Source organism: Agrilus planipennis, unplaced genomic scaffold (assembly GCF_000699045.2).
Source record: "Agrilus planipennis isolate EAB-ADULT unplaced genomic scaffold, Apla_2.0 scaffold122, whole genome shotgun sequence".
In the NCBI taxonomy this organism is placed as follows: Eukaryota; Metazoa; Arthropoda; class Insecta; order Coleoptera; family Buprestidae; genus Agrilus; species Agrilus planipennis.
In genome coordinates, this window is record NW_020438884.1 from 267,660 (window position 1) to 281,146 (window position 13,487).

A 13,487-nucleotide genomic window follows, 5' to 3' on the forward strand; every position below is an offset into this window, starting at 1 on the left:
ACTCTGTAAATGTTTCTGAGACATTCTAAAACTATTTGTCGACAGCGCAAGTTCGGTAGATAATGGTAACGATAAGCAGATGTATTCTACTGCTTTTTATCATGATTTAGAGAATGCGAGTAAATTTTATCATGCTTTATTCAAAACCTTTTAAGAATATTATTGTTTTGCTTAAAGTAAATTTAAATTATTCCAGTTATTGATGAAATTGTTAACATACCATTTACCGATCGTTTAATTGAATTTGAACAGTGTGTTTTAGATATTATTTAATAGTATAATGGGNTTTTCTGACAATGGTTTTTTGGCGTTTTTCTTTAATTTCTTCTGTTGTTTAACACGTTCGTGGTGTAACTTTGCCTGCTTTTTCAAATGGAATGTACTTCTCATTTTCTTGAATCCTAGATCACCAGGTTTCGATGTGATCCCCGTAAATCCTTCAATTTCTTCATTTTCAGGATTTGATTTTCTTTTGTTATTATTAAATTTATTTTTCTTATCATTTGCTAATTTCCTTCTTGGAAACTGATTGTAATCGGTACTGTTCGGATTTTTTATTCTAGAATTGAGTTGTCTTTTTTCTTTTACTAAGAGTTTTGATCTATTTTCGATTGAGAAACTGACAATTGGTCGACTTTTGGGCGAAAAAATGTTAGGATTGTTATTCAGGGATCGAAGAACTTTTAAAGCATCTTCATGAGTTGTAAATGAAACAAATCCAAAGCCTTTCGATTTTCCAAACCCATTAGCATCTACACTTCTCATATCCCGCATAATTCGTGCTTCTCTAATCACAGCTTTGGGGTCTGCGTGTAGAGCACATAGTGCCCTTAGTTTTTGATCATCCCAGTTCAATGGAAGATTATGTACAACGATACGGGTTTTTGCGATAAACATGTTCAGATTTCGAAGCATTTGCGTTTTATATTGTTCAAGTTGAAGTCGTTTTGCCATGTCAGATTCTGAGACGCCTTCTGCCGCCTTTGATCCAGCAAGGACAACTCCTTCTTTAATAAGATATAAGTTTCTAGAATCTTTTTGTTTCGCCTTTTTTTCTGATTTGTCCTTTACTTTCTCTTCTAATGCGTTCCGTGTCAATGCTGGTTGACAATCCAAAATATTTCCAAGCAATATTAAGTCTTTTGCATCAAGACATTTTTCTGCATCTTCTTTATTCTGGAAATAACCAATGAAGTATTATAAGACATGTATTAATATCAAATGCAATTAAAAAAAAAGGCATGACATGTTTTTTTTATTGTAGATATATGCCACATGAACTAGTAAGGTGAATAATGCCACTGTAGATAGCAGATTTAATTTTTTATATTTAACTGATTGATTTGCATCTGTCTATACGTAAAATTGTAATTTATGTAATTAAAAAATATCAGTTCCTAAAGTTAATTGTGTTGCTATTATGCTTAAATTTTTTTTGAAGTTTTTTTTTTACCTTGAATTTAACAAATGCAGTTCCTTTAGAATGTTCAGTCAAACGATCTATGCATATTAGAGCATAGAAAAATGGTCCAAATTGAGACATACATCTGGCTAAATCATCATTAGTTGCATGAAACGGAACATTTTTTATAAACACTGTTTTTCCTTCAGATGCATCATTAGACATAAATTTTGCTTTTTGCTCTTGTTTTACATTCTCCTGCACTAACGTATCATTTTCCTCATCACTATCTTCATACTGTTCACTACTATCACTACTTGCATGACTACTTTCTTCTTCTTTCTTTTCTTCTTCATTTGCATTACTACTGATTTGATTTTCAGAATTCATTTCATCATCATCATCATCATCATTGTTGTATTCTTCTTCATTAATGGTAGAATTAACTGGATTATAATCAAAGGAAGTATTTGTGTTTTTAACAATCTCAAATGTAAGATTTTCATCTGTTTCTTCTTTTTTTATTTCAAGTAGTTCTTCCTTTTCTGTCTTAATCTGTATATTTGGATCAAAATCATCTGGTAGTTCTTCCTTTATCTTCACTTCTATTTTCTGCTTACTTTTTTCATATTTATCTTTTGGTTTAGCCCATTCTACAGTAATTTCTCTTTCTAAAAACGGTTTTTCATTTGTATAATGAATTGCTTTTGCTGCTTTCTGTACCAATTCAAATTGAATAAAAGCACATCCTACAGGACTACCGTCTGGTTTTCTTAAAAGTACAATTTCTTTAATACTTCCATATTGACCAAAATGCTGCTTTAAGGATTCTTCGGTTGTAGTAAAAGGCAAGTTTTTTACAACGATTCTTGCTCGTTTATTATTCTTCTTGGCTTTCTTTTTTTTCTGCCTCAGCTTCTCTTTGATAATTGCCTTTTTATCGGTATTTTTATTTTCTAAAGTGGGTAATAATATTACTAAAATATTAAATATGATATATTGTTATTACTTACGTATTTTTCCCATTTTTATTTGTTATTAAATTTATACATAGTATTAAACAAATTCAAATCACACTACCTTTTTGAGGTTAGACGTCATTTTCAAGTTTATAAGTACGGTTACGTCCATAGATAATAGATATACAAACGGTTACGTCTGAGTTACTGATAGTGTCGAGAGTATCAGATTTCGTATATGTTGAATACTTTCACCTCGTGTAATACAGGAGAGATTAATTTATTTATAAAAAAACAGCCTTAATAGATTGAGGATTAAAAGTTTAACACTTTCAGCTACTTATATGTACAAGGAGATATTAATTTCTAACTATAAAATTCTTTTCAGTGATGCTTCACCACTTTAGGTATACATTTAGATATTTTTAGTTGGTTTATTAAGGGAGAAATTTATTTATCAAGAAATAAAAACGATCAGTTACAAATTCATAATTTGTTTACAACAAATTCTATGTCGCTAAACCACTTGTTTTATTAACAAATACATTACAACTAATAATTTTACGATTTTTCGCATGTAAGCAGTTACAAATTCATTTTCTGTTTATAACAAATTTCCTAGGGGTCATGAATTCTTAAAAAAGCTTCTTTTCTATGGCGCTGAACTGAAATATATTACAATTGTTGTGATTAATTTTTTACNTGACCATAAAACGAAGGCAAATTTTCGCGGCGTGGTCACATCCATATGAAAAATCTACAACCATCCTCTAAATCTGTTTTCAAAATTTAAAGATTCTAACAAAACCCTAATTATTCAGCCTCAAATAAACTAAGAATATATTACAATTTAGATTAGATGAGTGAACAGGCAAAAAAAAGACCTATGCTGGAGGACGAGGGCAACACGCTCATTCCTATAAAAAAAATTGAAGCAACGCTAATTGAAACCAATCAAACGCTAAATTGAAACGCATTCCACACAATCAAATGAAATTTGAATAAGTATTAGGGCTAAATACCTTCAGGTGTCTTTTCTATTTATGAACAGCAAAAATGGTGACAAGTCTTACTTTCCAAAACCGAAGACAGAATCGACACAATGATGATCGTAGATAATGAACGAAACGAGCCGGAAGCCCATAGATGAAAACTTCTTCTATACCTATAATCCATTGATAATTGATTTCATAGATGCGTTCAATTATATTAACTAGTATTGTTTATATCGAAGTTTTATCCACTTCGATTCACAATTTTATTAATAATTCGAATAAACATAACAGAATGTGTTTTTGGCTGTAGACCCATGCCGCCTAGGATCTTCTATCCGTTTTCTCTGCACATTACAGAATAATTAACAAATCGCAATTATTTTGAAAACCGTCAAGCGTAGACCCTAATATGAATTAATAAAATCGAAAGAGAATTTAATTTTGCATTCGACGATGTCAAAATGAACATAGCTTTCCGTTTGAAAAAAATGAGTTATTGATGTTTGAAGCATTTAAAATTTGAACATTACTACTGTAATAATTTAATGTGCTTTAAAAGAAATTTTTAGATGAAAAGCCAAGTGCGTTTCATGCTCTTTTCAACAGCGACAGCGGCATCTTTTTATCGAATATAATTGCCGAGATATTAAAATTTTCGTAAGCTGCTACAAACGTTAAATTTTTGTGAGGTACTATAAACATCATATTTTCTAGAAATTACTAAGTAACTCCAAAAAGATACCGAGCAGGCAAAAGCTACGCTTAACAAGCTCCATTCATAGCGCCACTCGTTGCGTACCCTGATAGAACGAGGGTATTATCATGTACGAATGAGGCTGTACCCTTTGTGTATCTATTATCTATGCTGTAGTGTGTAGTGGTCATAGAACATCTAACTTCTATGACGTTGGTTGTCGCGGGCTTGTCAAGTCTTCATTAGTCTATGGTTTTAGTCACTCTGGAGTCTTGAAACGTGGCACGCAAAAATAATCGATATAGTCTACTACTAGTTGATCCGCCATTTATCTGCTGTATTCTCTCGCGCTAGTTAATTGTTAAATTAGATTAAAGTTTGTAGTGTTCGTGTAAGATCATTTATTATTATTTCCTACAATTATGGAAACCTATCCCTTACACGCTCACAAGGCTAACTGATGCTACGTCGCCATTTTATAATTTGCAGTTTTACTTGGTTTTGTTAGCTGAAAATTGCGTTAATTTTCATGTATTGTTCATTAATATTGCAACTAATGCGTTTTCTCTTGTTCTGTTTTACAGATTAGCCTGTTATTGAAAGCATACTGAAGTTTCCTTGCATATTACTGAGTGTCCCCAAATTGATCGTGTACGGTGATGTGTTCTTACTGAACTTCGTTTACCCTTGTCGTCTTCACATGGAAAAATTTTCTACATATTTAAGGTAAGCATATGTGCCCTAATTAGAATTTTACATTAAAATAAGATGATGGATACTGGTTACCGAGGCTTACTAATGTATAAGTTTTTCCGTTTGTACCATTGTAATAAAAACTTCTCTAGTGCTCAACATTATTGTTTTACATTAGTTATCAAATTGTTTACTAGGGAAACTAGAAACAATTTATTTCACAGGAACATTATTAAAACTCTTGGGATTGCAATGCGATGGGAGAATAAAGTAGCAAAAAATCAGTAAAACATTACAGAACATTGTTGATTTACAACTTTTATTTCGTTTTATTTACTTACTACACTTAATTAATTCATTTTTTATCCGTTTTTGCAGATTATCTTATAAGCAGGAAGTTTTTTTTTATTCTACCCTGTCGTGTCATTTTTCTTGGAATATGGACATTGGCCTGCTGTTAACATCTTCATTTTGCAACATTATGCAATTAATCTTCAACGANGGTAAGGTATTACTCGCACAAGAAAATACACAGTATAATTCTTGTGCGAGTAATACCTTACCTTACCAGTAGCCAATCTGAATCCTTGAATGTGACTGTGGAAAAAAACTGAGTGGAAAGTATTTTCCCAATGTGCGCAACTGCTCAGACTGTATTATATTAATTACAGTTACAGTATGGTTAATTAGAACTATTAAACCACTTAGTTTTTTTAATAATATTGCCACCCACTGAACTAGAACTGCTAAGAATCTTTTTCTTATAATCACTAACTAATTTTGAAAAGTTGTCGTTTGTTTTAAGCTTTTTCTTGTTGATTTTTTGTTTTGGTTGTTTTGTAAATTCAGTAGCTTTTTCTGACAATGGTTTTTTGGCGTTTTTCTTTAATTTCTTCTGTTGTTTAACACGTTCGTGGTGTAACTTTGCCTGCTTTTTCAAATGGAATGTACTTCTCATTTTCTTGAATCCTAGATCACCAGGTTTCGATGTGATCCCCGTAAATCCTTCAATTTCTTCATTTTCAGGATTTGATTTTCTTTTGTTATTATTAAATTTATTTTTCTTATCATTTGCTAATTTCCTTCTTGGAAACTGATTGTAATCGGTACTGTTCGGATTTTTTATTCTAGAATTGAGTTGTCTTTTTTCTTTTACTAAGAGTTTTGATCTATTTTCGATTGAGAAACTGACAATTGGTCGACTTTTGGGCGAAAAAATGTTAGGATTGTTATTCAGGGATCGAAGAACTTTTAAAGCATCTTCATGAGTTGTAAATGAAACAAATCCAAAGCCTTTCGATTTTCCAAACCCATTAGCATCTACACTTCTCATATCCCGCATAATTCGTGCTTCTCTAATCACAGCTTTGGGGTCTGCGTGTAGAGCACATAGTGCCCTTAGTTTTTGATCATCCCAGTTCAATGGAAGATTATGTACAACGATACGGGTTTTTGCGATAAACATGTTCAGATTTCGAAGCATTTGCGTTTTATATTGTTCAAGTTGAAGTCGTTTTGCCATGTCAGATTCTGAGACGCCTTCTGCCGCCTTTGATCCAGCAAGGACAACTCCTTCTTTAATAAGATATAAGTTTCTAGAATCTTTTTGTTTCGCCTTTTTTTCTGATTTGTCCTTTACTTTCTCTTCTAATGCGTTCCGTGTCAATGCTGGTTGACAATCCAAAATATTTCCAAGCAATATTAAGTCTTTTGCATCAAGACATTTTTCTGCATCTTCTTTATTCTGGAAATAACCAATGAAGTATTATAAGACATGTATTAATATCAAATGCAATTAAAAAAAAAGGCATGACATGTTTTTTTTATTGTAGATATATGCCACATGAACTAGTAAGGTGAATAATGCCACTGTAGATAGCAGATTTAATTTTTTATATTTAACTGATTGATTTGCATCTGTCTATACGTAAAATTGTAATTTATGTAATTAAAAAATATCAGTTCCTAAAGTTAATTGTGTTGCTATTATGCTTAAATTTTTTTTGAAGTTTTTTTTTTACCTTGAATTTAACAAATGCAGTTCCTTTAGAATGTTCAGTCAAACGATCTATGCATATTAGAGCATAGAAAAATGGTCCAAATTGAGACATACATCTGGCTAAATCATCATTAGTTGCATGAAACGGAACATTTTTTATAAACACTGTTTTTCCTTCAGATGCATCATTAGACATAAATTTTGCTTTTTGCTCTTGTTTTACATTCTCCTGCACTAACGTATCATTTTCCTCATCACTATCTTCATACTGTTCACTACTATCACTACTTGCATGACTACTTTCTTCTTCTTTCTTTTCTTCTTCATTTGCATTACTACTGATTTGATTTTCAGAATTCATTTCATCATCATCATCATCATCATTGTTGTATTCTTCTTCATTAATGGTAGAATTAACTGGATTATAATCAAAGGAAGTATTTGTGTTTTTAACAATCTCAAATGTAAGATTTTCATCTGTTTCTTCTTTTTTTATTTCAAGTAGTTCTTCCTTTTCTGTCTTAATCTGTATATTTGGATCAAAATCATCTGGTAGTTCTTCCTTTATCTTCACTTCTATTTTCTGCTTACTTTTTTCATATTTATCTTTTGGTTTAGCCCATTCTACAGTAATTTCTCTTTCTAAAAACGGTTTTTCATTTGTATAATGAATTGCTTTTGCTGCTTTCTGTACCAATTCAAATTGAATAAAAGCACATCCTACAGGACTACCGTCTGGTTTTCTTAAAAGTACAATTTCTTTAATACTTCCATATTGACCAAAATGCTGCTTTAAGGATTCTTCGGTTGTAGTAAAAGGCAAGTTTTTTACAACGATTCTTGCTCGTTTATTATTCTTCTTGGCTTTCTTTTTTTTCTGCCTCAGCTTCTCTTTGATAATTGCCTTTTTATCGGTATTTTTATTTTCTAAAGTGGGTAATAATATTACTAAAATATTAAATATGATATATTGTTATTACTTACGTATTTTTCCCATTTTTATTTGTTTTAGACTACAGCGCACTCATTTTATTTCCCGCGAAGGCATTATGATAATTTAAATTCAATTCTTTTAAACACTGCTCATAATTGCTAGTCCTTCATATATGCAACCCACTGTACTGCAGAGTATTCTCATCGTCAGACAGCAGTAAGAGTTATACTTCTTTCAGTAGTCTCCGTTTTCAGAAAAAGGGTTTAAAATATTCATTAGTAAATTTTAGCCACAATTTTATATGTGTGTCCCCATCAATTTATTGAGAAATAACAGCGATGTCTTTAAATTAAAATTTGAAAGCGCACCCCGGTAATTTCAACTACAAACTCCTTTTAACTAATACTCTACAACAATTTTGAAAGTTTCACCTCGTGTAATACAGGAGAGATTAATTTATTTATAAAAAAACAGCCTTAATAGATTGAGGATTAAAAGTTTANTATACATAGTATTAAACAAATTCAAATCACACTACCTTTTTGAGGTTAGACGTCATTTTCAAGTTTATAAGTACGGTTACGTCCATAGATAATAGATATACAAACGGTTACGTCTGAGTTACTGATAGTGTCGAGAGTATCAGATTTCGTATATGTTGAATACTTTTATGTTCCGGTATTTAGTTTTAAATTCTTTTAAAGGAGTAAAAGTACTACGTTTGTAGATTTATTACTTTTTTGTGCCTTTTGGACTAACTGCCAATAATTTAAAGAAATATGAATTAGTTTCATTGTAACAAGAATAATTAGGTACTATATTTTTGGAATGCGAGAAGCATGCTACAGGGAAGATTTGTGAGGGATTTGTGTATGTAAGGGATGAAATATAAAATCAATAACAAGCAGTGTTTGACAAATAATATGTTTCAATATTACTGTTAAATAAAATGTGTTATTGAAATAAATAAGTGGATTATTTATACATTCAGTTATAATCTCTTTTATGATCATTTTACTCAATTCTACTTTTGGAGTGTATTAAATTTGAAGAATGACTGATAACGAGGGTAGGTAGATCACCAAACAAAGAAGTTTCATACAATTCTTAAAAATTCACTATAAACTTAGGAGTTCCAGATCTAGTGGACATTGTAGATGCTGAAGATGAGGACTCAGATGGTTGGAATGAAATGGAAGTGTCAGGGGAACAAACAACTTGTCTGTTTTGTCCCTCTCAGTTTCACACAATAGCAGTGGCTTTGGATCATTGTCGAACTGAGCATAATTTTGATTTACTTGAACTTAAAAATAAGTTTAGTATGGATTGTTATTCATATATAAAGATGATAAATTACATTCGAATGCATAAGCCATCTCCCCAGATACTTATAGGATCTGATATGGCACTTTGGGATGATGATGTTTATTTAAAACCAGGTGAAATGGAGTCATGGTTGATGTATGGTAAGATCAAATTTAGTAAAATATATACTATACAATAATATTGCCTTATTACTAGATTTTGACGATTTGGGTAGCACCCCATCAACACCACACTATGCTATTGATGGAAAAACTCCAATAGCAAATAATTTTTCTGACCTTCAAAAGCAAATATATGAACTAACATTACAGGTAAAATGTGTATTTTGTAATCATTTAATATGAAATACGATTAACAAATGTGGAGTTTGTGTGTATTTTTTAGCTTAGACATAAAGATATGCTTTTAAAAAATGCTATGCAAGATATGGCAAAAATGAGAGAAGTGACTAAAACAATAGTAGAGGGTGGGGATTGCGAAAAAAATTTTATTCCAGTGGATGTGGCTTCTGTGCCTCTTAGTTGTGATAACACTTACTTTAGCTCTTATTCACATTATGGTATTCATTATGAAATGCTCAGTGTAAGTTTTATTTATTGCTTTTAATATGTAGGTATTGGGTATTATAGGATTCTACATCTTGTAGGATAAGGTACGGACTGAAAGCTATAGAGATGCAATATTAAATAACAAACATCTTTTCGAGAAAAAAAATGTTTTAGATGTAGGATGTGGAACAGCAATTTTGTCCATGTTTGCAAATAAGGCTGGAGCACAAGAAATAATAGGAATTGATCAATCTGACATTATATATAAAGCAATGGATATTATAAGGTATTTAATTTTTAATTAAAATTAAAAATTAATTTTTGTGGTAAAGTTTTCTTAAGTAATACTGAATAAATATGTAGTTGTATTTAATTATTTTATAGAGAAAATAAATTGCATGAAAACATCAAATTGATAAGAGGCCGATTAGAAGACACAAAATTACCAATTGAGAAGTTTGATATAATAATATCAGAATGGATGGGCTACTTTTTGTTGTTTGAAGGAATGCTTGACAGTTTTATTTATGCAAGAAATCGTTATTTAAAGGAAGGTGGCATTATTTTGCCAAATAGATGTAGTATCAGTTTAGTTGGTTGTTCTGATAAAGGTAAAGATTTTGCCAATTAATTTCCTAAATTCAATATGCTGTTTTCTTTTCTTATCATGAAAATGAATATTTCAGAAAGACAACAATCTTTAATTGATTTTTGGGATAATGTCTACGGTTTCAACATGAAATGTATGAAATCGGACGTGGTGCGAGAAGCGCACGTTGAAACCGTGCCTCACGATAAAATCATCACCTCTTCTGTTATAATAAACGAAATAGATTTGAATACATGCAACACCTCAACCGTTGATTTTACTTCCGATTTCGAACTGAAAGTGAACAAGAGTGGTCCTTTGACCGCCTTCGTTGGCTATTTTGACACTTTTTTCGACCTGGATAATTCGGTTTTTTTCACAACAGGACCTCATGGTGCCAGGACACACTGGCAACAAACTGTTTTTTTCCTTAAGGAACCGATTGAAGTTACTGAAGGTAAGTTTATTAAAAATTGATGGCCAAGAGGTTTTTTTGCACATATTAATCAACTAAATTACTAATATTGTCTTTGCTACAGAGGGTGATTTGGGCGAGTTTGCTCTATGGAGTCTCATTTTTTACACTCAAATAATTTTCAATTACACATTAATATGAGCATTGTTTTGATCGATTTAGTATTTGATGTAAAATATGATTAGAGTCCAATTTTGAAATCATCTATTTATTTTACTTACATGTATATCACCCTCTGCCAACTTCAACATTCTGAATTGTTACATTATTTTTTCTCTACATATTTCTTTAACTTTTGTTCGTTTATTACGATTATGTATACTGTGATTGTAAATATAATTTTTTTATTTCAGGGGAAGTGCTTAAGGGACAGGTCAGGTGCAGAAGGATGGTAAAAAATGTAAGAGGTTTAACGGTATCGATATCAGTTGGGAAGCAAAATTTTGAATACGTTCTCGACTAGTTTTGTAGTTGTAGCAATAATTTGTTTATTACCAAACTGAAAAAAAATATAAAATGTACAAAACAATAATAATAAATCTTATACGTACGTACTAATTAATTGTTATAAATTATTTATTTAGAGCATTCAACGGCTATGGCAATGGTACGTCGGCGATCTTAATTGCTTAATTAAGGAAAAGAAAAACCATTTTCCCTTACACGAAAAACTTGATTTAAGGGCCTATATGTGGTTCTTAAGGTTGTTGATGAAGGATAAAATATTTTCTTGGGGTAGTCTGTTTGTACGTCTGCTCTTAAAATTACGACTCCTATACAATAAATAAAAAGTAAACAAACAAAGTAACAAAAATAAAGAAATTGGTAACATGCAATTGTAAAAATAACATTTTTGATCGATTCATATTTTTTTAACAAATTGAATAATTTTCGTTATGCAACAAAAGAAGTTGTTATATGTAGCAACTAGTCATTAAAAGATTATTAGGTACTTAATTTAAACGTGTATAAACTGAAAACGACAGTAAAGGTGAGGTAATAATAAAAATACGTTCCTACTGTACTGAAAGGTAACTGCAGACTATGTATATTAGATTAAAAAAACTGAAAAATTAATCAATTTGAAATATGAGATTAATTTAGCTACCTTTGCTTTTTCGTATTATATTTTAAATATATGGAATGGTGTTTCTCTTAATTCGACGAACAGAGTGTTCTTAATTACTTTTTAAATATTTTTTTAGACTTCAGAAAAACAGGAAATTTTTATCAAATCACTTTTGTAATTGTTTCCCTGTCTGTTACAGGTGATTGTGTCAAAAAAATTTAGTACATTGAAATCGTGTTAATTTCCGCATTTTCGAGGAATTACCCCTCAAAAAGGGAATCCGAACAAAAAATTACATTGTGTTGGGGATAATTAATATAATTATATTCAAACTTTTTTTTTTTTAACTTTTGCATTGGGCACCTCCACAGATATGTATGACCGAAAATGCCCACAAGAACCATAATAATATGTTTAATTACTCCGAAATCACAAACAAAAACAATATTGAGATTTTACCCTAAAGATTTTCGTAATTAGATTTAAATTCCTTAATTTAAGAAAGAATAATAGTAATGGACCTATAAGTGACCAAATTATACATACCTGATGGATTCACTTTGACTTTAATTTTTGTTTGGGGTGTCAACACTCCATAGTCGACATCTTCATAAAGGTCCTAAAAACATTAATCAAAAATAAGAATAGTGAATATGGATGAGAGCGTATACAAAACTTACTTCAACTCGGTATCCAGTTGGGGATACTAAACCGAGTTCTTTAAGGGTAACAGCGACGTCTGAAGGTGTACCGTCAGTTCGTCTGTTAAGGAACACTATGGCGTAAGAAAAATAGTTTTGGTAAAGTGGAACAATTGGTCTAGACCATATTTCGATGCCTTTGTGCTAAAAAGGACAAAAATGCTTTCAATAATTCAGAAATAAATCGAAGTCTTATCTTAAAAATATATAAATTTTATAGACTAGTTCTTCCCCCCTATTAGTTACTGTGAGCTCGAAGTTGTTTGCACCATTACTTTAAATGGTCGAAATTCACTTTTGTGAACAATACTATGACGTAGTGTCGGCCATCATTTTTTTCTAATTGTTGCTGTTATCGGCCATCATTCTTTTTCAATTGTTGTCTCATTGTCACTAATGTCGGCCATTATGTTTTTTTAATATATGTATAGTAATCAATGATTAAAATTTAAAGGAATTGTTTGTAAACAGGTATCCAACACATCGTACACTTCAGCATAAGAAACTGCTTATACTATCTTTCATTTACGTAATACTATTTTGCCATATGCTGACAGCACTCATAATTTCTTTTATATTATAATACTAGTTCTTCCCCCCTATCAGTCACTGTGAGCTCGAAACTGTTATCACCATTGTTTCGAGTGGTCGAAATTTATTTTTGTGAACAATACTATGACGTAGTGTCGGCCATAATTATTTTTTAATTGTTGCTGTTGTCGGCCATCATTCTTTTTCAATTATTGTCGCATTGTCACTGATGTCGGCCATTATGGTTTTTTAATAGATGTATAGTAATCAATGATTAAAATTTAAAGGAATTGTTTGTAAATAGGTATGCAACACATCGTACACTTCAGCATAAGAAATCGCTGATGTTAATTACGTAATACTACTTTGACCTGTGCTGACAGCACTCATAATTTCGTTTATGTAAAATATTTGTATCTTTAAATTATAATTACCACAACTTCTATGTAATTATTGTCATTAAAATATTCAAATGCTTTAGTTTTCTGACAAAAAAATAGTTGCATTTAATTGGTTTAAAGTATGTTTTATAATCAAAGGGATATCTTCATCTTTTTTTATTTCATAATTAC

General features: G+C 30.9%; 4 protein-coding genes across 5 annotated transcripts in view; 1 reads left to right on the top strand and 3 right to left on the bottom strand.

Annotated features, from left to right (window-relative positions):
- Window positions 1–258: 258 nt before the first annotated feature.
- Window positions 259–2,516, bottom strand: LOC112906762 (RNA-binding protein 28-like). Its single transcript, XM_025981602.1, has 3 exons — window positions 2,416–2,516; window positions 1,454–2,358; window positions 259–1,176 (listed from the first exon to the last, which is right to left on the bottom strand). The coding sequence occupies exons 1-3, from the start codon at window positions 2,426–2,428 to the stop codon at window positions 259–261; spliced, it is 1,836 nt and encodes a 611-aa protein (XP_025837387.1). The 5' UTR covers window positions 2,429–2,516.
- Window positions 2,517–5,263: 2,747 nt separating this feature from the next.
- Window positions 5,264–7,739, bottom strand: LOC108736363 (RNA-binding protein 28-like). Its single transcript, XM_018468763.2, has 3 exons — window positions 7,727–7,739; window positions 6,765–7,669; window positions 5,264–6,487 (listed from the first exon to the last, which is right to left on the bottom strand). The coding sequence occupies exons 1-3, from the start codon at window positions 7,737–7,739 to the stop codon at window positions 5,426–5,428; spliced, it is 1,980 nt and encodes a 659-aa protein (XP_018324265.2). The 3' UTR covers window positions 5,264–5,425.
- Window positions 7,740–8,340: 601 nt separating this feature from the next.
- On the top strand, window positions 8,341–11,163 carry LOC108736373 (protein arginine N-methyltransferase 1). Of its 2 annotated transcripts, none has more exons than XM_018468776.2 (8): window positions 8,341–8,745; window positions 8,816–9,142; window positions 9,198–9,313; window positions 9,387–9,584; window positions 9,649–9,836; window positions 9,935–10,161; window positions 10,237–10,596; window positions 10,968–11,163. In XM_018468776.2, exons 1-8 carry the CDS (start codon window positions 8,730–8,732, stop codon window positions 11,075–11,077), a joined length of 1,542 nt encoding a protein of 513 aa, XP_018324278.1. In that variant the 5' UTR covers window positions 8,341–8,729; the 3' UTR covers window positions 11,078–11,163. The 2 variants fall into 2 exon arrangements, with proteins under 2 accessions (XP_018324278.1, XP_018324277.1); XM_018468775.2 differs by having other exon boundaries at window positions 8,342–8,745; window positions 8,807–9,142.
- A 38-nt stretch (window positions 11,164–11,201) lies between these two features.
- The window catches only part of LOC108736374 (alpha-N-acetylgalactosaminidase), a 51,341-nt gene continuing 49,055 nt past the window's right edge, over window positions 11,202–13,487 (bottom strand). Inside the window, exons 5-7 of the mRNA XM_025981595.1 lie at window positions 12,364–12,528; window positions 12,230–12,302; window positions 11,202–11,387 (exon numbers count right to left, since the gene is read on the bottom strand). Coding sequence (XP_025837380.1) covers window positions 11,248–11,387; window positions 12,230–12,302; window positions 12,364–12,528 — 378 coding nt within the window. The 3' untranslated portion in view covers window positions 11,202–11,247. The remainder of the gene's footprint in view (window positions 11,388–12,229; window positions 12,303–12,363; window positions 12,529–13,487) is intronic.

Coding starts and splice junctions, on each gene's coding strand:
- LOC108736363 (XM_018468763.2), bottom strand. Junction 6,488..6,764: donor CTGCATTTGTTAAATTCAAG/GTAAAAAAAAAA, acceptor GGTTATTTCCAG/AATAAAGAAGATGCAGAAAA.
- LOC108736373 (XM_018468775.2), top strand. Junction 9,143..9,197: donor GGAGTCATGGTTGATGTATG/GTAAGATCAAAT, acceptor CCTTATTACTAG/ATTTTGACGATTTGGGTAGC. Junction 10,597..10,967: donor ACCGATTGAAGTTACTGAAG/GTAAGTTTATTA, acceptor TTTTTATTTCAG/GGGAAGTGCTTAAGGGACAG.